Source organism: Protopterus annectens, chromosome 1.part1 (assembly GCF_019279795.1).
Source record: "Protopterus annectens isolate FY-2018-M chromosome 1.part1, PAN1.0, whole genome shotgun sequence".
NCBI classification, from domain to species: domain Eukaryota; kingdom Metazoa; phylum Chordata; order Ceratodontiformes; family Protopteridae; genus Protopterus; species Protopterus annectens.
In genome coordinates, this window is record NC_056726.1 from 352,058,843 (window position 1) to 352,086,676 (window position 27,834).

At 43.2% G+C, this 27,834-nt stretch overlaps 1 protein-coding gene across 1 annotated transcript in view; it reads left to right on the plus strand.

Annotated features, from left to right (window-relative positions):
• Positions 1-27,834, plus strand: part of UBR4 (ubiquitin protein ligase E3 component n-recognin 4) — a 3,959,899-nt gene that overhangs the window by 450,971 nt on the left and 3,481,094 nt on the right. The window contains 1 exon segment of the mRNA XM_044087073.1: positions 15,738-15,870. Coding sequence (XP_043943008.1) covers positions 15,738-15,870 — 133 coding nt within the window.

A 27,834-nucleotide genomic window follows, 5' to 3' on the forward strand; every position in this document is an offset into this window, starting at 1 on the left:
GGGATTGGACTAACAAATTAAGGGCAGAAGCTAGGTGGCAATTCAAACTTAATGCCACAAGAGGTTCTAGATATTAATGAATTTATTAGTATTAAACTTGAACTAAAGTTCAGGGCTACAAAATTATGAACTGTTTTTTCATTCTTACCTCTCTTTCTACTATTGGTTTTATGTACATATCTATTTGTGTATTTATTCATACAATAGATACTTGTAGTATTTGGTTTGGGCTGTGCATTTGCACAGTTTTTAAATTCAGGCACTATTGTGTCCTTTTTTATATGCACTTTAAAACACTGCCATTTTAAATGTTAATTATTGTCTAACTGAATTAATTATTTACGTGTATAAAAGGAAATGAAACCATGGTGTTTTGTTCTGAAGTCACTTGACGAAAGTGCTTGACTGTGGATATTTTATTCTTTTGTGGATTTTCCATCAATAAATTTCGTTTTGACTGGATATTTCTATTCTTTTGTGGACTTTCCATCATTTCGTTTTGGGTTGTAGTACATCGGCTCCAGAGTGCATTTTTTATTTCATTTCAGACTCCACAAGGACTGCTGCAACCACAGTAGCTGCTTTAAAAATATATTGGTACAGAGAATGTGGGAGGAAGCCACATATGGACTTATCTTCATACCTTCTGCATTTCATACTTAATACTAATCCTTGGAGAAGAGGTTACTCTTCTTATTCCTTGGTGATTTCCAACATATTGGGTGTATTGCAACAAAGATCCTTATGATGAACATACTACAGTCATGAGGGTATGTTCTAATATTAATGATGTGCAATATGTTATTTCAACTTCCATTAGCATGTGTCTTCTCTTACCTTTGCATGATGTAAGGCTTCTGAAAAGGTGCATTAAAAGGATAGAATTCTGCCCATCATACCTGGGAGTACTTGTATTTATCTTTGTTGAAGTGGTTTGGGGGTTACTGATGACCGACTTTGTTTGTGAAGGTGTGTGTAAACCCATCAACATAGCTATATGTGTGTAAACCTTCACTAGATGTCCTATTCCTATGTTGCAGTATTCATACTGTGGGATTTTCCCACCTCAGGCAACCCGATGTCTGCTCCTATACTAAAGCTTAAGCCTGGCTACTGTAGGTGTGCAAGATGTCACACGCAAGGCCATAAACCAGGGACCATAAATGTGACGTCTGCACGCACAGACCTCAGAACTTTACAGTGGCAGATGTTGGCTTCGACTGGTTTGCTGCTACAACTAAAGACTTCAGAAAGATAAGTACCTCCATTGGGGTTTTTCTCTCTTGCGTACGCTTTAGCTTGGTTGCTATACATTCTCTTTTAGCCGATGTCTGAGAAAAAGAGCAAATGTAATTGTGGGCGTCCGATACCGCACAAAGACTCACACGACTGGTGTGTGTTTTGCTTAGGTAAGGAACACCATAAATAAGGCCTGCTCCATTTGCCAGTTCTTCATGTCAAAGACCCTACGCAGCTGGCTGGCTGCACTAAATTTGTATTTGGAAAATCAAAGATTAAAACACCTCACTCTCAGAATGGATCCAGAGTTGGCCATCCAAGTTGAACAACCGAGGAAGAAGGCCAATGTTTCCAGGCCTACTGCCGTTGCCACTCCACCATCGATGTCCTGCCGACTACCGAAATAGGGGCCAAGGGACACCCGATTACTCTGTCCTCTTCAACAGTTCCTCTGGAAGAGGCTGTTCCTGCAGTCACAGAGAGTATATCCATGGAGTTAATCCAGACACCAGCCACAAATGATGTCAAGGGGGAACCATTACTTGGTGGCTGACTGAGATCTCTCCTATTCCAGCCCAGGCCTCTGTCTCTAAGCCTACCCTTGTGCCCACGCCAAAAAAAAAAAAAAAAAAAAAAAAACTAGACACTTGAGCCCTATGCTTCAAGATACTTCATATTGGCAGTTGTTTACCAATTCCTTAATGCTTACTTTTATGGCCCTTAAGCCCACAGGCCCTGCATCTACCAACACTCCTGTGCTGAGCCCCATGCCAGTCTCTGCTTTCTCCCTACCTTTACCCACTAGTCACCAGGGAGTAGAAGAAGAACCTGACCAGTCCTACTCCTCTTTTGAGGAACCCGTTTCCTGTGTCTCTCAAATTGCTTCTACTGTGCTTTATTACTCCCCAGATGAAGACACTATTGAAGGAGCTTTCCCACCAGAGGATATTATCTTCGGGGAAACTGTTTCAAAAATGAGAGTACTTCAAGTGGGATACTACCTTAATGTCAGATACACAGAAAAGATATTTTGAACTGTTGCAACTTGAGTCTCCCTCTCCTTCACCTATCTCTCCCGTGCTTCCAGCCTTCCTGGATGCCTTTAACTCTGTCTCCAAGAATCCAGATTCTCAACCTCCTGCCCCTAAAAGGCCAGATAGGTTTTACAAAGTTCCCGATGATCAGAAGTTTCTGGTAAAACCTCCCTTGGCTGTCCCAGCAGTTATTGCTGTGTCCCTAGACAGTCTAGTCAATTACCTTCTTCACTTTTGCTAACAGATAAGGGCAGCAAAACAATGAACAGAATTGGTAAGAAGGTATACACCTTCTCTACTCTGGTCTTCAGGGCTATTAATTACCAGTACAACATGGTTAAACACGCCCTGAACCTGGTGTCCCAGGCTTCCACCTTGCTGGCTTCTAACCCTGAGTGTCCAACCAAAGCTGACATTGCATCAAAATGGTCTCTAGTTACACAAGTAGCTAGACACAGTGTTAGGTGCAGTTAGGATGCAGCAGAGGCCTCAGCCAGGTCTGCTGCTTCTGCTTTGCGCAGATGCTCCTTGCTTCACCTGCAACCTCTACCAGAGGATTTTAAATCCAAAATCATGGATGCTCCACTGGACCATATCCTTTTATTTGAAAAAAAAATTCAGCAGAACTTTTCAAAAACTTGCAACAAAAAAAGCAAAGAACTTCAGGTCATTAAGCATCTGCTGTTGTCCCCCCTTCCTTAGATATCACGGGAACTGTCCAGCAAAAACATCCTTTGTCACAAGGACTCCCTCTACATCGTGTCCTTCCTCCTTAAGGCCCAGTAGGGGATCCAGGAGGCAGCCTTACTCCAGACCCCCAACTCTCAGCCCCCAGCCAAGCCTTTTCCAGACACGGGGTCTCTCAGCATGACTGTCTTGCTCAACTGCTTCTGTCCACCTGCCTTACCCATTACCTTCCCTTCTGGTAAAGCATCACCTCAGATCTTTGGGTTCTTTCCATCATCCAAAAAGGATATTTTCTATCCTGGAAGGAAAAACCAAAAAGGATTCCTTTTCCTCAAAAAAAATCATCTTCATCTATTCCCTTTCATTTTGAAAGAACTCCTAACTCTAGGAACTATAGAACCAGTTCCCTCAGGACAGGAAGGTCAAGACTTCTATACCCATCTCTTTTTAGTTCCAAAACAAGATGGCCCTTGGAGACCAATCCAGGACTTATCCTATCTGAACCTGTTCCTAAAGGTTCCCCCCTTCAGGATGCTCTCCCTTCAGACTCTGCTACACCTTATCCCCTCCAATGCCTTCATGGTAATTCTAGATCTAAAGGATGCTTATCTGCACATTCCGATCAGGCCCTCCCACAGGAAGTTTCTGTGCTTCACTGGCTACTCTTATTTATTTATTTATTTTACATTTGTTGACCGGGAGTGTCCAACTGGATTAAAAGTCAATTTTCAGCGGAGGCCCAGGGAGAAAAGCTCCAAGAGAATAATTCTTTTACAAAACATAGTTTTAAGTTCAAACTTTTGAAATGCAATTTCCATAGAAGAGTTTTTGACATGCATATTATCTAACAGATAGAATACATTCGTTCTCTACAATATAATAGTAAATTTTAGAAGATTTTCCTAAGTTTAGGATTCCTGTGATAGATTTACTATCAGAGTAAAAGCAGAGACATGTAGAATAAGGCTCAGAGAGCAGATGATCGCTATAGTTGAGAAGGATAAAAAATTGATGTACAATATGTCTTCTCCTAGTTTTAGTTGCTTATAGAAAGCACAACATTGCAGGGGTAGTTTTCCCTAACTCCTGGCGTGATGGGATGAGCAGTAGATTCAGCCCTACGTGGGTACAGTACTATGATTGGTTGGCACACTCTTTACACCTTCAGTTTGCAGCCTTGCCCTTTGGCTAGTCTACAGCTCCCAGAGTTTTTACAAAATGCTTGGCCCCAGCCATTGCCTATTGCGGAACCAAGGCAGTAGAAATCTACCCTTACCTGGACGGCATTATCATTCTGGCAGTATCAGAGTCCACTCTACAGACCAATCACTCACTCTCCTTCACAACTTTGGATTCACCCTAAACCTTCAGAAATCCTCTCTTCTTCCTCAATAGGACAAAGTTTTCTTAGGCTGCAGGATTAGAACAGACCTGATGAGTTTCTTTCTCCCACCAGACAAAGTGCAGTCCTTCTCCACCCATTTTCAATACCTACTTTCAGAATCTCCTCTATCTGCAAGACAGTTTCTACAACTTCTAGGTCTCCTAGCAGCCACTATTCCCATTCTCCCATTAGCAAGGATGCACATGAGAAAATTCCAATGGTACCTAAAGAATATGTGGTCTCAGAGCCAACATCCACTAGACAAACATATTCCCCTTCTGCCCTGCTTAAAAATGGTGCTAAAGTGGTGGATTCAGCAAATTTCACAGAACCAGGGCATTCCACTGCTTCTCCCTCCCACCACTTAATCCATGCACACAGATGCATCAGACCTAGGGTGGGGTGGGGGGGTGACATTACAGAACTTGAGAGTACAACAGTGTTGGATCCCTACCCTGCAAAAAGCAACACATCAGTGTCAGAGAAATGACTGCTGTCTTGCTGGCTCTAAAAGCCTTCCTTCCCATTTTGCAACCAGAACTGCTCCACATGATGACAGACCACACAGCTGTCAAGTGGTACCTCAACGAACAAGTGTCATGTGGTACCTCAACTAACAAGGAGGGACAGAGTCATACCAGTTGTGACCGATAACCCTAAAAATCTGGGATCTGGCAGCCAACCACAACCTTTTCCTGCAGGCCTTTTGCATCCCCTCTCAGGAAAACAAACAAGCAGACTTGCTCAGCAGAACATCCTCTCTACAACACGAATGGATGTTGCACAGGGATAACGTCCTAGACATCCTCCATCAGTGGGGCACACCTCAAGTGGATCTGTTTGCCTCCTCCCAGAACAGACAACTAAACAAATTCTACACCAGGGATCACACTCCACTAGCCTGGAGAGTGAATGCCTTCAGCTTTCCATGGAAGGGAATGTTCCTGTATGCCTTTCCTCTAATACAAAAGGTCCTTCTGAAAATCAAGAAGGAACAACCAGAAATGTTGCTGGTGACTCCGTTTGCAAAGACAAAAGTGGTTCCCCCTTTTTCATTCCCTAGCCAAGGGCAATCACCCCAAGTTACCCCACAAGGTGAACCTACCAACGCAACAAAAGGGATCTCTCATTCACCCCCTGCTGTCCATGCTGCACCTAACTCTTTGGGTGATGAACTTCTGATCCCTTTCAGGGCGTGCTGTCAGTCTTGAGGGAGGCCAGGAAACGGATTACTAGAAAAAACTTTGTCTAAATGGCAGAGTTTCTCAAAATGTTGTTTCCTTAAGGACAAGGATCCTTTTCAGGTGGATCCCTCACTTGTCCTTACCTATATATGTGAGCTCATTAAGGAAGGTCTAGCATAGTCTTCAGTGAAAGTCCACCTTTTTGCCATTTCAGCCTGCTTTTTGCCTTTACAGCCACCACTGCTTTCCAGACTGAGCATTAAACTTTTCCTGAGAGGTGCCTTGCATATCAGATCACCAAGAAAACTCATCCCTCCTCCCTGGGACCTCAATTTCATGCTGGAAAAACTCAACTTACCTCCTTTTGAGCCAGTCAGCACATCCTCTCTACAAATGTGCACATGGAAAATAGTTCTAGTGGCCATTGCCTCCACTAGAAGAGTATCTGAACTAAAGGCCCTTATGGCCTGTCGTCCTTACAGCACCTTCCACAATGACAGTGTGACCTTGTGCACAAACCCTTCCTTCATGCCCTCCATTCACTTACTTACCTACCTTCCCCCTCTCAAACTAATACCGCAGAGAGGATCCTTCATTCCCTAGATGTGCACAGACATCTGGGCTTCTACTTGATCAAAGCCAAGTCCTTCAGAAGATCTGACCAACTCTTCATTTCCTTCCACCCCAGGGCTTTGGGTAAGGCAGTCTCCAAACAAACCATTTCCTGTGGGGTCAGGAAATCCATTCTGATGTTCATGTTTCACTGTTGCAGTCATTACACTAGGGTTATCCTGCTGGCAGGCTACCAGCAGTCGGCCTGAATTCCAAAGTCCTGGTCTGGCGTCGGTTGCTGTTGCCTTTTCCCTGACGTCAGTGCGCCAGGGGTATAAAAGATGCAGCAGACGCCATTTTCTCCAGTCTTTCTTGCCGCGCAGTGCCCGAAGCAAAAGCAGTTCGCAAGTGCTGGTCGGCAGACTCCTGAGATTTTCAAAATCGAATTTCAGATCCGAAGTCTTCATTAACGTTAAGTACCCTGTTGGGGAAACATTTTTCTTGCTCCAGACCGATGTCAGAAAAAGTTAACAATTGTATTTCTTGTGGGAAGCAAATACCTCATAAGGATTTTCATTCTTAACTGTATTCCTGGCCTAGGCCCTGACCACGACGTTGCTAGCTGTCGGTTTTGTGCTAGATTTAACCAACGCACTATTAAGCGTCAGCACGATTTTGCTTTTCATTACTTTGGCCGAAGATTTAATTATATAATGCCGTCGGAACAGCTGACGACCGGAGTTTATAAAAAGCGCAAGGAAAAGGACAGGCATCCGAGGTCCAAAACCGATGAGGCCTCTGCTAGGCCGGTTGCCGGTTCGCTGGTTCTCAGTGAGGCGCTTTCGCAGCTCCTGACGCCCGCTACCTCAGAGCCACAGGCCGCTTCTAACTCCCATGTGGAGCCAACAAGGCCTCTGGATACTCAAGGTATTGGACACTCGGAAACTATTCCCTCAGATGGGTCCGGAGCCGCTGAGCAGGCATCTGCTTCTGAGGGTGTTTTCAGACCTACACCATTGTATGTCAAGCCAACCTCGGCTTCAAAGATAAAGACTAAAGCAGCTCTAAAGACAAAGAAACAAGTACAGCATTCTCCCGGACAGACTTCCATGCCTAAGAAACAGATGCTTAAAATGGCTGAAGACCTAATTACTTTGATCAGGGGTTCCCATCCCCCTCCTGGTAAGAGGCCTAGGCAAGAGACAGTGACTCTTCTGATCAGGTTTCCATTTCCTCTGACTCCTCTTCTGAACAGGGATACTCTCTTCCTCCCTATGAGGATTCTGATGCTGAAGAATCTATTCCTTCAGCCTCTCCTCCTGAGGATTATTCTTTTGGGGAAACCCTGCATACCATGTGGGAGCATTTTCACTGAGAGAGCCAAGATTACTCAGAATATAAGAAAAGGCTCAGAGACCTACTTTTACTTCCTCAGCACAGACCTCTTGCTATTCCACCTGTTGTAGACATTGTAGATGTATTTTCAGAGTCCGGACTGTCTCCTGGCTCTTTACCCCCTGCACCTGTTAAGCCAGACAGATACTACAAGGTTCCAGACTCTCATAAATTTCTATATAAAAACCCTGCTGCTGACCCAGAAACTATATCTCAGGGTTCCAAAGGGGTCAAGGCTTCCACTGCAAAAAACCCTGTTCCCTCTGATAGGGACTCTAGGGCACTGGACAGATGGGGGGAAAAAGTTTATGCTTCTGCTACTTTGGCTGTAAGGGCTTTAAATTGTCAGTTTCATATGCTTAAATATCAGCAATACTTAATGTCTAAAACAGAAAATGTTGACAAATTCTGGATGTTCGGATAACAAGAAAATGCATGATTTATTGCATGCAGCTGAACAAGTGGGAAAGCATACTTTACAATGTGGTTTTGATTCACTGGAGGACTCTTGCAGAGCTGCTGTTAAGGGTTCTGTCATTAGAAGGCATGCTTGGTTAAAGGAACAGAATCTGCCTGATCATGTTAAAGCAAAATTATTGGATGCTCCATTACAGCATGATACTTTGGTGTTAAGGCAGAAGAGGTATTGGAGAAAATGGAGGATAAAGCGAAATTTATGCAGACAGTTAAGGATTTCCTACAGGTACAGCCACCCAGATTTAGCAGGACTGGCCTTCTAAGAATTGGTCCTTTCCAGTGTCAGGCCACAAAGAGGCAGATACAGACGCCCTAGAGGCAGATCCCAGCCCCAAGGCTCATACAGGCCTAAACAATGGGCTGCTTCTACCTCCAAAAGCAGAGAAGACAAATCACAGCCATATAGGAAACGGTCCCAATGACTTTCCTCTGCCAATGCCAAGCACTTATATTTTGGCACACCCTTAGGGGGAAAACTAGCACTTTTTTCACAAAATTGGCACATGATCACCCAGGACAAATGGGTCTTGAATATAAGTGTCTCAGGCTACAGGTTTCACTTTCACACCTTTCCAAAGACAAAAGGTATGCCAGACCTGCCACGCAATCAGTGGGCAGAGGCACAAAAGCAAGTTTCATCTCTCATGGGCATGAGGGCTATTCACAGAGTACCACAGCAAGAGCAGGGACAAGGATTTTACTCAAGATTTTTCTTGGTTCCCAGAAAGGACAAAGCCTGGAGACCAATACTGGACCTGTCTATTCTAAACACTTTTCTGGACGTTCCAAAATTCAAAATGTTGACTCTGCAGCATCTTCTGCCCATGCTGGGCAAGAAGGCTTGGCTTGTAACATTGGACCTCAGAGACATACCTGCATATCCCAATCAGACAATCTTGCAGAAGATACCTCAGATTCATAGCTGGCTCAATGCACTACCAATTCTCTACACTGCCCTTTGGCTTATCTACTGCGCCCAGGGTCTTCACAAAATGCCTGGCACCAGTAATTGCATTTGGCAGACAAAGAGGAATCCAAATATATCCTTACATGGACGACTGCCTTATTCAAGCAGAGAACAAGGACATTCTACTGAAGCGTCTGGCGTTTGTAAAAAGATTACTAATTTGCCTAGGGTACTCAGTGAACGAAAAGAAATCAAAACTGGTACCCTCTCGAGATAATATTCCTGGGTGCAAGCTTAAATACAACTGCCCAGATGGCTTCTCACGCCAGACAAACCAAGGCAACTGACTTCTTACTTCGAAATGATGACAACAAAGACCCAGTTATCTGCAAGAAAAACTCTGCAGGCTTTGGGCTTCATGGCATCCTGCATTCTGCTAATTCCATATGCAAGACTGCATATGAGGAACCTACAATGGTATCTAAAAAGTGTTTGGACTCAACATTGCCACAGCCTGGAAACATTAATTACCCTCATTCCCTGCCTGCAACAGGAGTTTCGATGGTAGGCACAGGCCTGTCACCACAACAAGGGACAGCCATTTACTTTACCCACAGCCAGGCAGACACTAACAGATGCATCAGATTATGCCTGTGGGACCCACATGGCAGGAAAATGTATTCAGGGCTCATGGCCCGCAAGCCAAATGCATCTTCATATCAATCAAAAAGAGATGCTAGCTGTACAGAATGCCCTGACAGCCTTCAAGGATCTACTTCATCCAGGACAACTGCTGATAGACGGACAATACTACAGTCATGTGGTACATAAACAAGCAAGGAGGCACACATTCCTACCCCCTCTGCAGACAAGCCATGACTTTGTGGAACACAGCATTGACTTATCAAGTACATCTGCAACCACAATTCCTGCCAGGAAAGACATACTTTGGCAGATGAACTAAGCAGAAACCTCATGGATCCACACGAGTCGAAACTAGATCCACAAATCTTCAGCATGACAAGGAAATGGGGATGCCCTGACATAGGTCTATTTGCCTCCTCTCAACTGCCAACTACAGAGATTCTGCACAAGGATTTATCACAAGCAAGCATGGAAAGTGGATGCCCTATCATTCAGCTGGAAAACCCTTACAGTATATGTTTTTCCTCCACTGCCTCTCCTCCCCAAGGTACTCCAAAAGGTTAGACGAGAAGCCAAAAATAGGTTCATAGGTAGGTACTAGGCTATTGGCCCTAGGGCCTATACAAGCCTAGCCAAAAATGTACCCTGGCTTTCGCCACCCAAGAAAATTTTCATGTGCCCCTGTCAAGCAGAACCACAGAAGTGATCCCTGGGGTGAATTTCCTATTACCCATCCAATCATCAAGATTTTTCTTGGAATGCTAATGAGGAGCTCTGTTTGACACAGGTAGTCTGTTCCAGAGTATGGGAAGTATCTGGGACAAGAATCTATCCCTCCAGCATATTCTGTTTATTGTGGTGACAAGGTTTAGGTCCCTAGAGCGTGTAGCTCAAAGGGATTGGGATTTCTTTACGTGGAGCATGTCCAACAGCTCTGGGTTTGACATAGCTTTGTATGTTAGGCAGAGATCGCCTCTGAGTAGGCGATATGTGATGGAGTAAAGCTGGAGTTTTTTGAGACTGTCTGCGTAAGGCATCTGTTTGAGGCCAGTAATCCTCTTTGTGGGGTATTTTTGTGGCCTTTCCAGTTGTTGTAGAGGTCTTGTGAGGTACATACCAAAAGGGGCATTGTACTCTATAATGGGTCTGAGTGATGAGTAGAGGGGAAGAGTGACCTCTTTTTTTTCTGGATGAGAAACCTTTTGTGATGAGGTGTGCCATGTAGAAGGATTTCCTGACCACTTTGGCGATGTGATTATCAAAGGAGAGACTACTGTCCACCTGTGTCCCAAGGTCTCTTATCACACTTTCGGTGTCAAGTAGACTACCACCTATGTGGTAGTTCATGGGTACAGAGTTTTTACCAAAGGGGATGACAATGCACTTTTTGGCATTGAGCTTGAGACCATGTCTTTGACACCAGGCATCTGTCTCAGTGAGGCCCTTTTGTATGATGTCCACATCGTTAGAAGTTTCAGTTATGGCTCCTAGTTTGCAGTCTTCTGCGAATTTAGTTAGCCAAAGACCTTCTGTGTTAGCCTGTACTTCAGAGAAGTAGATACCAAACAGGAGAGGACCCAGGACCTGAACCCTGTGGTATTCCACTTGTCACTGGTCTGAAGTCTGATGTGGAGTCTGCTACTTTCACAGTGTGGGTTCTTTCAGTAAGCCAGTTGGCAACCCATCTTGTGACATAGGGATTTATACCTAGTTTACTGAGTTTATTTATAATTCCAGAGTGGGGGATGGTGTCGAACGCCTTGGCGAGATCTAGATAGGCTGTGTGAACCACCTTACCCTCATCTATGGCTTTGGTGACTTCAAAGAAGTCTATCAGGTTTAGGAGACATGATCTGCCTTTTACTAACCCAAACTGTGTGGGGTCCAGGGTTTGGAGATTTCCAATGTCTTTGTTTGAGTTCCATGATACGTTCCATGGTCTTGCAGATGCGGCTCGTCAAGCTAATGGGGCGATAGTTCCCGGGGTCCGTTGTGGCCCCCCCTTTATGGAGTGGGATAACTGTCATGGTGCACCATTCAAAGGGCACAAAGCCTGAGGTGAGGCTATGATTGAACATGCTACTTAGGTGGGGTGCCAGTTCATTCTGTTGTTCATGTAGAAGGCAGCCTGGGATGTTGTCAGGTCCTATGGATGCTGTGTTCTTGGCTTTGGAGAGTGAAGTTTTAACCTGTGCAGCCGTGATTACAGGAACTTTCTTCCTGTATAAAGATGGGCCCTTTAGGGGGTGAGAGGGGCGTAAAGTTAGCACTGAACCTATCTGTCAGGATGTTGGCAATATCAGTTGGTTCTGTATATTTAGTGTCATTGTACTGCAACTCAGAGGAGATCTGAGTGTTGCCTTTGAGATTGTTGACATAGCTGGAGAATGCTTTATGGCTGTCTTTAGAATCAGTGGCAATTTTATTTTAATAACAAGCTTTGGGGATTTTGAGGGATCTCCTCTTCTTACTGAAGCTGACCAGGGAGTTCCTCCAGTCATGGGATTTTACCCTTTTTTGCAACAGTTTCTTTCTTCTGTTGTAGAGTTTGTTTATGGCAGAAGACCACCAGATTGGCTTCCTTTTTTTGGAGGATAGCATCCTGGTTCTGTTAGGGATAACATGATCTATGCACTCGTGTAAGTGCTTATAAAGTGCATTTGTGTAGGATTCAGCAGTTGTACCTCTATTGCCCATCTGCATGGGTGTCATGAAGTTTGCCACTTTTGTCTTAAGAAGCGTGAAGTTGGCTTTGGAGAAATTTTTTACGGTTGTTTTCCTAATGGGGGGCTGGGAGCGGGATGTGGATGGTCTAGGGTGGTTAGCTTGTGGTCGGATCTGTCCAACTGATTGCCCCAGACTGGCCACGCCAGCACTGGTACCCAATCCTAAAGAGCTTGTCTCAAGGACCAGCCTGGACATTACCTCAAATTCCTCATTTACTGACCCAACAAAACAATCGGATCCTGCACAGCCAGCTCAGAACCCTAAATCTGGCTGCATGGCAGATAATGTAACCATTCAGAACACACCTCTGCCTATAGCAGTTATGGATGTTATTTTGGAGGCCAGGAGGCCCAGCACCAGAAAATCTTATGCAGAAAAATGGAAGAGATTCTATGCTTGGAACCAGGGACAAGGAATGGACACGCTTGTACCAAATATTCCTCAGATTTTACAATACCTAACTGAGATGCTGGACAAAGGCCTATCCTTCTCATCAATTAAGGTCCATGCCTCTGCCATTTCTGCTCATTACAATACAGACCCACCTATTTTTTCACATCCACAGCTAAGGCAGTACCTCAGAGGGGCCAAAAACATAAGACCTCCAAGGAGAGCTCCAGTACCTGCTTGGGACCTCAATTTTGTCTTGGAAAAGCTCACACTGCCTCCTTTTGAGCCAGCCAATACAGTTGAGATAAAATACTTATCATGGAAAACAGCTCTGCTCCTAGCAATAACCTCAGCAAAAAGAGTCTCAGAGTTACAGGCACTAATGGCTGTGGAACCTTTTATTATTTTCCATCCGGACAGGGTTTCTCTAAGGACAAACCCAGCATTTATGCCTAAGGTGGTGTCCAGTGTGGCTCTTAACCAAACCATTCATTTGCCTACTTTTTATCCAAACCCACAGAATAAGGGGAGAGACTTCTGCATTCTTTATACATACACAGACAGCTACGCTTCTACTTGGACAAAACTAAAGCTTTCAGAAAGACTGAGCAACTCTTAGTGGCATATGCTGCAGGATCACAAGGAAAAGCTATTTCAAAGCAGACTATTTCAAAATGGATAGGCCACTGCATTCGTTTCTGCTATTCACAACATGGCAAATCAGTACCTAAGAGCATTAGGCCACATTCAACCAGAGCAGCAGCCACCTCAGCAGCCTTCCTCAGAGGAGTACCAACCAAGGACATTTTGGAGGCTGCAGCTTGGACTTTAATGCACACTTTTACAAAGCACTACCACTTAACTCTTTACTCTAAATCCAGAGCAGGCTTTGCCCCTGCAGTTCTGCAGGGCCTCATAGCCACTCCCAATTCTATTTAGGTCCAGCCACCCAACCTCAGCTTTGGGATTCAACCCAAGTGTAATGACTGCAACATGAAACACGAACATAGTACAGTTGTGTACCTACCATAAATGTAGATGTTCGAGTGTATTCACTGTTGCAGTCCAGGTTACCCTCCCACCATCCCCCTTTCATTGCTGGGACTTACCTGTACTTCTCTATTCTATACAACCTATGTGGTGTATTTGCTTGTAGATGAAGGTAATGTTTATGTTACTGCATGCATTTTTATGAGCAGAATTTTTTTAGCCTACCCTTTTGGGGGCATCTGACATCTGGGGCAAGAAAAACTGAAGAAAATGGCGTTGGCTGCATCTTTTATACCCCTGGTGCATTGGCGTCAGGGAAGAGGCGACAGCAACCGATGCCAGACCAGGACTTTGGAATTCAGGACGACTGCGGGTAGCCTGCCAGCCGGATAACCCTAGTGTAATGACTGCAGCAGTGGATACACTCGAACATCTACATTTATGGTAGGTACACAACTGTACTTTCTGCTACTTACATCATGGCAAATAATTGCGTCAGGGAGTTGGGGCTCATTTCACTAGAGGCATGGCTACCTCCAAAGCCTTTAGAGGGCTAGACATAGCCTTCATCATGGAAGCAACTACCTAGTCTACAGTTCACACTTTCACAAAACACTACAAGCTAGACCAGGTCTCCAGGGCCAGAGCAGGATTTGCCAGAGCAGTCCTATAGGGATTCTTGGAATACTCTACCATTCCATTCACTTCTAAGCTGTGGTACTCTCCCACAGTATGAATACTGCAACATAGGACTAGAAGGACATGAAATAGTTGTGTAAAATCTTACCATAACCATAGATGTTCTTCTCTTCCATGTTGCATTCTTGCTTACCACCCTCCATACCTTTTTTTTTTTTCTATCTCTATTGGATGATTGGTCTTTTGACCTCTGTATCCACTCCCTACAGGCTAATCTGTACAGCCATTCAGGGACATTTGCTCCTTAGTCTCAACTTGTTCTTTTGTGCACTTTATTCTGGGCTTCAAGTTCTGAGGTCTGCGTGTGCAAATGTCACATTTATGGTCCCTGGTTTATGTACTTGCGGTTGATGTTCCACTCACCTACAGCACCCAGGCTTAAGCTTTTGTATAGGAGCAGATGTCTGGTCACCTGAGGCGGGAAATCCCACAGTGAATATTGCAACATGGGAGAGAAGAATATCTATTGTTAAGGTAAGATTTTACACGACTATTCTTTCTGGACCCTTTTAAGTTGAGGGCTGAGGCACACATGTTGCAGACGCTGTATTGCAAGTTCTCTATCAACCTAGTTTCTGATTAATGCCCCTCTTTGGGAGATCACCTAGTAATTTGATCTAGAGAAGGCAGACTCCTGTTGACATCCTACAGGAAGATTAACCTCCCACTGCAGCTGTCCCCAATACTGAGCCTGCTACTCTATTTCCTATTGTGAGCACCTTCACGCAACTGTACAGCTGTACCTTGCTTTTCTTTTTCTCTTGTAACAAGTTAATCCATGTTCCCTTTTACTGTCAGGTATTCTTTTGGAATGCTTTGTTTTGATAGTGCAGAGTGGAGAGGTCTATGGTTTTCATGTACTTGTATTTATTTTTTTTGTACTCCATGAGCAACTTGGAATTGTTGCCTGATTGGGTTGCTTCTTTCTGGCATAAAACTATTTTTTTATTATTTCTAAGAGTAGTAGCTGAATCTTGCTGTTTGAGGAAGCAGCTTAGTGACAGAATGATGCTTTGAAATGTGTCCTTGGGCATGTGCAGTATTACTTCGAGTGAAAATGGATGTTTTTTTTTCGCAACACTTTGTCATTTGAAATGTCAAGAATTTACACATGGCAATTATGGCCTCACCATGGCCTTTGTTCAGTTCTCAGTCTGGAATTTCAGAAGGAGTTTGCATAATGGTTAAGGTGTCTACCACACTGGGTTGCAGGGTTTAATTCTCACCTTAGAGAGATTGGTTAGGCTTAAAATGAACCACAAGGGCAGCTAGCTTAGTGCTTGCCTGTGAATCTATGAAAACATTTAAGCCCAAGGTGTAAGTGAATGTTGAACAAAAGCATGAGAATATAGTCATTTTCTTTAGCTCTTGGAATGCTTTTAGTTGGAATTCCTGGACACTTCATTTTGTTTCTTTTTATAATGCAGGTACAATATAATTTGCTATCTCCTCCAGTAAGTGGCACTGCCAGTTCTCAGGAGAATGGACGTCGCAACATGGTGGCTTTATATTATGGTTTTAAAGAGGTGGAGGAGAACTGGGCAAAACACTGTCCTTCTGGTTAGTATGGATCTTACTCTGCTTGGATTGTTTTAAAAATGTTCATTATTTTGCCAAGTGTTTACTGTTTCCCATAATATTGTTTATTTTAGTATGCCTACTGTGTAAAGGTAATTTCCACTTATTTGTGCAGATGGCTACCACTCGCATGTTGTAGTAAAAACATTCGAGCCATAAAACATCATTGCAGGTTCCACAGTTTAAACCCAAGAGGAAGCTTGTAAGATTTTCTTAACATTTGAAAAAAAAAAAAACACTCCTGAAATTTGCCGTCTGCCTGTATGTCAATATATCCCATCTGGTGTGGAAGTGTGTGGTGACATTTATTGACATTTTTATGTTTGCACAAGGCCAAGCTTTTGTCATGTCAGTGGGATTCATTAAAGCTGTCTGCTGAATATCTTCTAATGGCCACATGCTATTGAAAGACGTTCATGTTTGATTTATGAATTTACCTCCCTGTGTGAGCCTCTTAGCAGGTGTCCTATTCCCATGTTGCAGTATTCTGCATGTGGGTTTTACCCTTCAGTCTTGCATATGTACGGCCAGTGTCCAAAAGCTTTAATTTCCTCTGTGATGCGTCAGATGTGGATGAGAATTCGTGGGCCATAAAGGCGATGTTGGCACACACCAGCCCTCAGAAATGTTTAACTGCCAGTCGTACTCCAGGGGTTCTTGTTACCGCTGACATCATATTAATTTGTTCAGATAAGTACCCCGTTGGGGGCCTTTTCAGTCCTATTTTTTTAATATTGCTTGTTAATGTCATCCAGAAAGGTTAAGTGCCAGTGTGGATGCCAGATCCCTCAAAAGGACGCCCACGACAAGTGCTTTTTCTGTTTGGGAAAAATCTCACGACCATAAGGCCTGTCCGATCTGCCAGGTGTACGTTCCGAAAACTTTGCATAGTCACTTGCGTGTGTTAAACCTATACCTCGAGAACCAACGTCTGAAAACTTCTTACACTTAGGATGGAGGGCTCTTCTGATATCACTACATAACCACCAAAAAAGAAGGCCCGGACCTTAGGCCTACCATTGAGCCTCTTCCGGCGACCTCCCAGCCTGTGGCCAACATAGGCCTGGTTATAGGGATGGGTTACGGATCCACCAGTTTGGAGGTTGTGGGTACCTCTAAGGATGGCTACACCATCCACAAGTGAGAGCACGTCCGCAGAGGTTATTCCGGTGCTGCTAGCCGACACTGGGGGCGGACTGGCATTTTCTGGGGAGTCATCAGAGCTTTCCGATCCCTTGCATTCACTGGTTTCCAGACAGACGTACACTGCCCCTCTTAAAAGAAGGGGAAAGAGAATACTTATCTCCCCTCTACAGAAGCCATGCCTCATTTGGCAGGCTTTCAGCCAGAGCCTCTTACAGTGCCTTCATGGTACTGAGGCCTACACTGGCTATTACTGCCTCCACCTCTCCTGAGCCCTAGGCCTCTGCCTACAGATCCAGCACCCAGGGAAGAGGAGGTCTTTTCAGATTCCTCTTAGGAATCTCTCTCTTACAACTCCCAACTCTCTTCACCCTTGAGGTATGCATTCCCCGAAGAAGAGTCACTGGACCCTGACTCTCCAGTTGGAAGATCTTACCTTCAGTGAGACAATTAGCAGGGTGAAGGAACACTTTAAATGGGATTCCTCAGAAATGACTGGGGTACAAAAGAGGTACTATGACCGCATTCAGATGGAACCCCCCAGCCCATCTGCTGTTCCTCCCATCCTGCCTGCCTTTCTAGGTGCCTTTTCTTTGGCATCTCTGAGCAGTCACTCTCCACCTCCTGCTCCACGTAGAACTGACAGGCTTTACAAAGTACATAACACTGCTAAGCGTCTGATAGTGCCCACTGGCTGACCCAGCGACTGTATCTGTTGCCACTGACAAAGCCACCAAACTCTTGCCTACTACCACCATTCTCCCAGCTGACAAAGACAGCAAGACAATGGAATGATTAGGCAAAAAGATTTATACTTCTGATAGCTTGGCTTTTGGAGCCACAAACTATCAGACCCACATGGCCAATTACACCTTGTCTCTCACAATCTGCCACAAAACATTTGGCAGATGTCCCTGACTCCCCTGCCAAAGTATCACTGACCTGTCTCCTGGCTCTCTCATCCCAGGTTATCAGACACTCCGTGTGTAGCTATGATGCTGCTGAATCCTCTGCCAGGTTAGCAGCATCAGCATCTGCCTTAGACAGATACTTATGGCTTTGCCTCCATCCCCTGCCAGTTAACTTCAGGGCTAAGCTCACTGATGCTCCCCTGGACAATGCTGCACTTTTCGGCTCTAAGGTTGCAGACCTCTTTAAATCTCTGCAACAGAAAGGAAAAGAGATGCAGGAACTTAAACATTTACCGGTCTCACCAATCCCCAAGTTTCACAGAAACTACCCTTCCGAAACAGTTTATTAGGAAGCACTCCCGACCCGCTCCTCCTTCAAGGCCTTGCAAGTCCACCAGAAAAGAACCTCTGCCTAGGGCAACCCCTACCTTTTAAGACAGGGCAGGTAGCATCTGACTACCTGCCAGTCTACCCCCCCCCCGTACTTCTGTCCGCCCACCTCTCTCATTGTCTCCTTCTTTGAGCTTGTCTCACCTCAGACAAATGGGTCCTTTCCATCTTCCAAAATGGCTACTTCATGTACTGGCTCTCTCCTCCCACATGGCGGGGCATTCCTCAACTTCCTATGCAGAAGTTGCACCTCTTACAGCCAGTACCGCAGACACTGTTAGACCAGGGCATTATAGAGTCAGTCCCCTGCTCTGCAGAAGGAAGAGGTTTCTATTCAAGGCTCTTCCTGGTCCTCAGGAAGGAAGGACCATGGAGACCCATCCTAGATCTCTCCTACATCAATCTCTTCCTAAAAGTACTTACCTTCAAAATAATAACCTTGTCAACCCTTTTTGCTCTGATTGTCCCACAAGGGATTCCTGGCCACATTAGACATACAAGATGCTCCTCACTGCATCCCAATCAGGCCCTCCCAGAGGAACTCTTTAAGTTTCTTGGTGGGCCCTTCTCACTTGCAGTTCTCTGCCTTGGCCTTTGGACTTTCCACCACACCCAGAGTCTTCATCAAATGCTTGGCACCTATGGTGGCTTACTGCAGGACAAAGGGAATACAGTTATTTCCCTACCTGGATGACATTCCCCTGCCCCTTCAAAGACCGTAGAACTTGTAAAAATTCTTGAGTGACTAATGTTGGCTTTCTGAGTTGAATTTTATGCAACAGGATAATCCAAGGACCCCCACGATATTTGGTTATACCCAAGATCCATAAGTCTACCATAGACCCCCCCCCCCCCAAGACCTATAGTTGATGCAAAAGCATCAAAAACATTCTCCCTGGTGAAATTTGTTGGCTTTAACCTTAAAGGGGTTGCGAACAATTGTTGCCATATCTTAAAAGATTCATGGGATTGTTTTAGGAAAATACACAAACATTTCTACTCTGATCAGTTAATTTTGGCCACTATGGACATTAAGGATTTATTCGCTGTGATCCCTTATGAGGAGGACATTATGATGTTTTATAACTTCTTATGTGGATACACCAACATTAGTCACTCAAGAATTTTGATGTATAGGACCATAATGGACCTTATTCTTAAAAACAACTATATTCTTTTTGAAGGTCAATTTTCAAGCAAAACTCAGGTGTGGCTATGGGGGCGGCATGCACCCCCCTATTTGCTAATGTTGTTTTTACCCAGTGGGAGATGTCTTTGGTATTCAGGTCTAGACACTTTAGACATTGCAAGTTCTATGGCCGTTACCTTGATGACATGCTTATTTTCTAGGAAGGCACGTATGATGAGTTACAGGAATTTTTGGGGGTTTTAAATTCCAGTACAAGTTTCTTGCAATTTACAATGGAAACTAATGAGAGGATACACTTCTTGGATATCACCATAGCTAAAGACAGGCTGAAGCACACATTTACATCCTCCCTATATCGGAAGCCAACATATTCTAACTCCCTTTTGCACTAAAGCAGTGGGCACCTCTTACACCAAAAGAGATCTTTGATGAAGGAGCAGGGGGTTAAGTTGGCTAGGATGATTAGTGACTACCAGACATTTTTGGATGAAGTGAATATATTACAAGAAATGTTAACAAAATGAGGGTACCCGAAAGAGTTTACTGAACCAGTACTGAATGAGGTGATAAAAAAGAGGCTGGAAGGGTACTTTTTCCCATTTTTAGGGAAAATGCCCCAAGTAGAAAGGAGAGGGATAAGAAGATGGTTCTAGGTCTAGAAGTGAAAAACCATTTGAGCCTGCATTGGTATTATCATTTAACCCCCTTTATGGGAGAATAAAAGATATAATTAACCAGAATTGGTTGTTTGATTGTGACCAACATTACAAATTAAGTTGGGTGATCAACCATTGTGTATAAAAGAGACAAGTCAATTAAGAATTTATTAGAAAAAAGTTCATCAGGTTAGATGAAAGGTTGCATGAGGAAATGTGGCCATTGCACACAATGCCTTTACATTATAGAAAATGACGTAATTTAATATTTTGGGCTATGGAAGGGTATTACTTAAAGACTGCATTGATATATGTGGCTGTATGCCAGCAGTGTCAATAGTTTTACATAGGGAAAACAATTAACAGCCTTAATAAACGAATCTATCAACATATGTATGATATTGGAAGGAAAAATATCAAGAATGTGCTTGGAAACGCATGAGAGTTCCCTGAACACCAGTTTAAATTTAGTGCCCTAGAACAAGTGTAATAAGGGGAGGGGGGCCTGATGGATTTACTCCTTGAATGCAGGGAGCTTATGTGGCAACTTGGGGTGCAATGCCACTTACCCCCCAGGGCTTAATGAAAGGGTGTCCATTTCCAGCTTTTTAAAATTAAAAGCAGATTTTCACATGCGAGACTAACATGACAGTTTGCCAGTATAAGTGTATGCACAATGCCTGTTTGCACATTATTTTCACTGCTAGATGTCTTTTAAGTAACTTTAGGTTATTTGTATATTTACAACTTATTTTATGAGATTGGAATTTTGTATATTTTTAACGAAGAATTTGCAATGTTTCTGAAAAAATGGCTTTGTGGGTGGTAGCTGTTTTAAAATTTTCTTGGAAGCTTAATTATTAATGTCACAGGATGTGATGTGGTTTTATTTAAACTGCTTTGGATGTTACTGTGTTTATTCTGAAGAAGTCTTGGCTTTACAGCCGACGAAAGAGCTAAAATAAAGTGAATTTGTGGACACCTGTGGATTGTATTGCTCTATTACCTGGTTCTTTCACCCAAGAAGCACAAAAAATTGAAACTGGATTTCCACTGTCCAGGCAGACTCCGATATACTCACTAAGATGCAACAAGAGTCTGTAGTACATCCAAGCCCTTCTGAAGATGCCTGCTACCACAACCTCAGCAGAGGCCAGTGTTGTGTCTGTTGGTTGCACGTCTGAGACTGAACCTCCTGTTAAGGGAGAGAAGGGAGAACCTGGGATGAATATTTCCGAGGGACCAGAGGACATGCATCAGATCTTGGTCAGAGAAGAGGAACCTGTCTCCTTGACTCTCTCATTGAGGGTCCAGCAAGGCTGTTTGCAACCAAGCTTTGTTAAAGTAGACATCAAGGGGGAACGCGGGCAAAAGTTTCTTCTCAGCGGATATCCCATGAAAAGGAATAGACTGATTTTTCTCAAGGCTTGTACAAAGCCATTTTATCTGTGAAGCCTCCTCTTCCTCCTCTTCATGCTTGTGCTCTTCCTCCTTTACTAAAGCAGCATGAATTCTCTTCAGAGGAGGGGGAGGAGGATTCAGATGACTCACTGGCATACTCCTTCCCAGAACATTTTCCAGGACAACTGGCCTCAGATGTGATTGGTGTCCAGATTACCCACTAGAAGTTATTTGAGTGGGACACTAAACAGGTCTCAGATGCCCAGAAAAGGTACTATGAATTATTGGAAGAAGGGAGAAAAAGGGAAGGAATTGAATAATTTATGTAATGTTGCTTAGATTATACGATATATAGCAATATATGTGAAGTATGTTTGTAGATGTGAATTTGTTTAAATACACTTTGCGTTTATGTAAGTGTAAATTTGTATGTCATAATTCAATAAAGGTGTTAAAAAAGGGGAGGATGTAGGGGGTCCTATAGCTGTCAATGGTGTCCCCCTACTGTGGGAGCCTTCTTGGATACTTTTGCTTCTATATCTTCTAACCCACGCTTAGTCAACTGCACCTAAGAAACAGGATGGGTTCTGTAAAGTACCTAAAGATGTAAAATTACTGTACAAAAATCCTGTAGTTCACGTCCCCGTTCTTTCTGTCTGCAGGTAAACTACCAAGCTCATCTCTGCATCCAATGTGCTGCAGTTTGAGACAGTAAGACCATGGACAGGTATGGCAAAACAGTTTGCATCTCTGCCATCTTGGCATTTTAGAGCCCTAAACTACCAAACCAAATGACTAAATATTTCTTATCCATTTTTGGGACACATGAAAAAGACTCTTGCTAATCTGAAGATTTTGAACATTGCATTCTGTGTGTGCTTATTAATGCCACCCAGGTAGCCAGACACTCCATTAAGTGCAGCTATGATGCTGTAGATATTTCCCCCCAGAGTCGTGACCAATGGTTCAGCCATCCGTAGGCTTGCTTGGCTTTGCCTCCAGTCACTCCCTGAAGATGTGAAGGCTAAGCTTTTGGACTCCCCTGTTCATAAGGACGACCTGTTGCTGAACTGTTCAAAACTCTGCATCGAAAAAGGCAAAGCCATACAGACAAATTGATCTTGTCCTTCGTACCAGACTGTTAGAATGCCGTGGAAACAATTTCCTTCTCCATGGGGATCCCCCCCAGTTCAGGACCTGCTGTCCCAGTGGACTGTAGAATCAGTTCCTCTACAGCCCCAGGGGAAGAAGTTTGTACTCGAGACTGGTACTCAGGAAAGAGGAAGTAGCGAAGCCCATTTTAGATTTGTCATACCTTAACACCTTGGGAGTTCTGTCCGTCAAAACGCTCTGTTTTTCAGACCTTGCTTCCTGTTCTTTCTCAGGCTTTCCTTGTCACCCTAGACTTGAAGGGATGCATACCTGCACATTCCTATACACCTTTCCTGCAGGAAAATTCTGGGGTTTCCATTCTCTTCACACTTATTTCTCTGCTTTATCTTTTGGACTGTAAGCTCCCAAGCTTCACAAAGTGCCTGCTATTGCCTTCTGCAGAACCCAGAGGATACATGTTTTTCTGTACCTGGAAGATCTCCTAGTTCAGGCCTCATCCCAGGAAACACTTCTGTTACATCACAAATGTACAGTCTCTCCTGTTAAGACTGGGATTCACACTCAGCCTTTGGAAGTCTTCCCTGACTATTCTTTCCTTGATAGTCTTCCTAGGATGCCGACTGAATACCTGTTAATGACAGCTTTCCTTTTTCAGAAGAAGGTTCTCTCACCATTTATTTCCAGTCCTTGATCACCCTGTGTGTGACCTCAGTAGAAGACATTTCTAGAACCCTGGGGCACATGGCAGTCACATTTCTGATAGTGCCTTATGCTATATTGCACATGAGGAAGATCCAGTATTATTTGAAGTCCCTATGGTTTCAACACATTTACCCTTTTGACTTCCAGATTTCTCTGTCTCTCCTAAAGCAGGAGGTGCAGTGGTGGGTCTTCCAAGGGAAACGTAACACAAGATTTCCCTTAACACCCACACCCACCCAGGACTTCCACACAAACTCAAAAAACTCTGACATGAGGTGTGTAGACAGGCTGCACTACAGTTCAGGGGCCATGGTCCCTTAGAGAGAGATCAAGGAGCCCATCAATGTAAAGAAGATGAAAGCCATTCTGAAAAGTCTACAGATGCGCGGTCACCTCTAAAGCCCAGGCCCCCTGAAAGTGTTCAGATACCATGTCTGTCATGTGGTACATTAACAGATGGGTTAGGGGGACAGCAAGTCTTTACCAGCTGTGTAGGCTAGCTCTGATATCGGACGTAGCCATAGAAAGAAATCTGTCCCTACAAGCAGTTTACATACCTTCAGAGGACGATGTCTTTGTGCACTCCCTCAGCAGATCCATTGAAGACCCTTATGAATAGATGTTACAAAGAGATCTTTCTGAACATAGTTCACAAATGGGGTACTCCTCATATAGATCTTTTTGCCTTCAACCAAAACTGGCAACTCTAAATGTCCTGTTCAGGACCCCTTGTCCCAAGGCTTGGAAGGCGGACGCTATGCCTTTCATCTGGTGGAAGAAGTTCCTCTCTGCCTTCCCTCTCATCAGAAAGATTTTCCTGAAGATTCAGCAGAATAAACCCGAAGTCTTGCTAGTGACTCCCTTTTGTAGAGGCAACATTGGTTCCCCTTTCTAATCTATCTGGCCAGAGACAGTCATTGTGTTATTCCACGTAATGAGCTTAATCATACTGAACAAGGGCTCTCTGATGCATCCCAACTTAAGGGTGCTTAGCCTGATTCTCTGGGTGTTAGAATCTTAATTCTTTTCACGCACATATTTTCAGAAAATGTGCTTCAGGTATTTCAGAAGGCGAGGAAGCCTGCCACTAGAAAATCTTTTTTTAACAAGTGGAAAAGTTTTCCATATGGTATCACAAGGAGGAGGGCCCCTGTTAGTTTGTTATATCAACTATTCTGTCTTACATGTATCAGCTGCTCAAAAGTGGTCTGGCCATTTAATTAGCATAAAATTGTGCTGAATAATCAGAACGAAAACAGCAAATAAGCAGTTGAGCAAAACACCTTTATCAAACAACAAAGCTTTCAGGTATAAAACCCTTTCTCAATGAATAACAACAGGTGCAACAAAATCACTCATTAAATACAAGCCCAAAGACATCACATGACCCGCAGCCAAGGTCACCTGACAAATTAAATACAAAATACTTAAAAAAACTTAAACTTACATAAACCTATATTAAGTACACATATACTGAAATGATTTTATTAAAATATTTTGTTAAAGATGAAGTTAATTTTACTTTGTATAAGTATATGTGTACTTAATATATATTATGACTTCTACTACTCTGATTTTTATTCAACTTTTTTGCAACGGAGCATTCATTCATTTGGTTGGCAGTATATCTTCTATCTATTAATACATCTGTGTTTAAGAAGGAAGTATCATCAGGCAGGTATCTCTGTGCATCTAGCATTCATGCACCTCATGTCTTTAAGGGTATAGTTAAGGCACAGTTGGCGAGAGTCAGTAGACTAAATACTGACAATATTGTGTTTCTAGAGCAAATGAATGAGGTTTGTAATGAATTTAGGGAGAGTGGGTATCCAACTGCCCTATTAAATCAGGTTAGTGATTATATATAGTCAAATAGATGTACACTGTATGAACCTATCTTTCTAAAGGCAGCTGAAAATGGGAGTGGGCTGCCTAGTACTTCATTAGTTGGGGTAGGCTTAAGATTCATTACTTCGTATAATACTATGTCCTACGTTATTAGAGGCATAGTGAGAAAGTATTGGAAGGTCCTTTTAGCACAGGAGGACATTAAGATATTGGTGGGTGATGGGCCATATTTTACTTATAGGAACATGAGGACGATTAAGAGCATGTTGGGATATAAAGATTTTGATAAGGTAATATTTAATCCACATAGTATAGTGGGGAATGGCACATTTTGTTGCCATAATTGTAGTTGTGCTGATATTTTTAAGTATATTAGTGGTAACCCACTTCATGGCAATGGTTTTGTTCATCCCGTCTCTAAAAGAGTATTTACATTTAACTGTTTTGCTACCTGTACAACAAATAATGTTGTTTGTTTAGCAACCTGTGAGACATGTCCATCTTTTTATGTTGGAAAGACTACAAGGAAATTGAAAGAGCGTATCATAGAACATAAGTCCAACATAAGAAGGGCTAGTGAAACCAATGCCTTATCTAAGCATATTATATGTTGTGGGACTGCCCATAGGTTTAAGTTTAGGGCTATTGATCATGTTAGCGTATCCAGCAGGGGTGGGGATATATGCAGTCTATTGGACCTTAGAGAGTATGAATGGATAGTGAGGTTATCGGCTGATGTACCACCTGGCCTAAATGCAAGTGTTTCGTTAAAACCTGTGTTAGTTAAGATACAGCATACTAAACTGAAATGATTTTATTAAAGTATTTTATTTAGTATTTTGTTAAAAATGAAGTTGGTTTTACTTTGTATAAGTATATGTGTTTTTTAAGTGTTTTGTATTTAATTCGTCAGGTGACCTTGGCTGCGGGTCATGTGATGTCTTTGGGCTTGCATTTAATGAGTGATTTTATTGTACCTGTTGTTATTCATTGAGAAAGGGTTTTATACCTGAAAGCTTTGTCATTTAATTAGCATGTCATTTTTCTGTATTAGTTTTTATAACTATTTATAACTATGTTCCGTCACTGTGGAGATTTTTTCCCTGGAAAGTGGGTTATTATCCCAGTTGGACTTGCCAGTAAACAAGTATCAAATTGTCTTGGAAAGTTTAATTTGTTTTTAAGTTCATCTTCTGTTTTTCCTCCCGTAGTAAGACCTTGCCAGTTAGTGACAGCTCATTCCACTAGAACATTTTCCTGTATAGTGGCTGCCTTCAAAGGCATTGATTCCAGAGCCATCCTAGAGGTTGTCGCCTGGATTTGAGTACACACTTTCACTCTTTACAGAGCAGATGCATTTTCCAGATGTTGAATCTCTTGTGCTAAATCTATCCTTTTAGGACTCCTGGACAGCACTTCTGTCCCCAGTTTTACCACCCTCTGTAACAGTTGGCTTTGGGAATCACCCACACATGTTGGAATACTGCAACAGTGATTTAAGAAAGGACACGGGGGGGGGGGGGGGCAGTTGCCATAACAGTAGATGTCTTGCTGATTACTGTTGCAGTATTGCTTCCATTCTGCCTTCCCCTTTCTTTATCGCAATTTTACTTGGGTTCTGGGCATGTGTTTTCTTCTCGGTGCACACAGGCTTTCCCCAGGGTCCTCTTGAGCTAGATAGTCTGACCTTGTGCCCATATGTCCAGTCATGTACCTCTGTGCCTGTGTACTCTGGACACATGCCAGATGTGTGATGAGATGTGTGCTAGCTGGATGTCTGGTTACCCTTTGCAGGATAACCCACAAGGATTGGAGTACTACAACAGTAATCGGGAGAACAGCTACTGTTACGGTAAGTTCTTGCACAACTGCATTTTCGTTTGTCTTGCAGCACTCAGTACTGCATTTTCAGTTGGCTTAGATTGATTTCCTTTTTCTGGTAATTGCTTTTTATGGTAGCCAGTAGTCTTTGGATGAGACATAAAACCAAAGTCTTATTTGCATGAGTTATTGGTAGCTCAGGTTAATGTAAAAGATGCCATGGCACCTAACGAGTAAGGGAAGTTCTAAGATTCCTTAGCTAAGTTTTCCCTACTATAAATACCACCTCAGGTCTCCCCGTAGAGGCCATTAGCGTAGTGGGACTAACCTAGTCAAAAAAAGATTAATAAAAAATAAATTGAACTTGGTAAGGCCTTAGTGTGTGTAGGCAATTCAGGTACTGTATCCCATCTCAGTCATTTCCTTAGTTAGGGCCATTTGCTCCCCCAACATTTCTGTTTAGTCTGTAGAAAAGTTTTAACATCCTTTAACTCGTTACACTTTATATATATATATATATATATATATATATATATATATATATATAAAAAAGGGTCATCATATTGATCACTTGTGTCTTTTCTATATATGGGTTATATTTCATATCCACATTCTCTTATGGCTACTTCTGTGGTATGACTGCTCTGATCATAGTCTTCAGATCAGACTTTTCCCGGGGCAGATCTGCACCAGAGCCAAAAGCGCATTCTTCTTCAACTTTGAGTTTTCTGAGGTCTGCTCCGACTGTATCAGACATGTCAGTCTCTGAGCCAAATAGTCTGTTTTGACTCTTACAGGGCAAGATCAGATT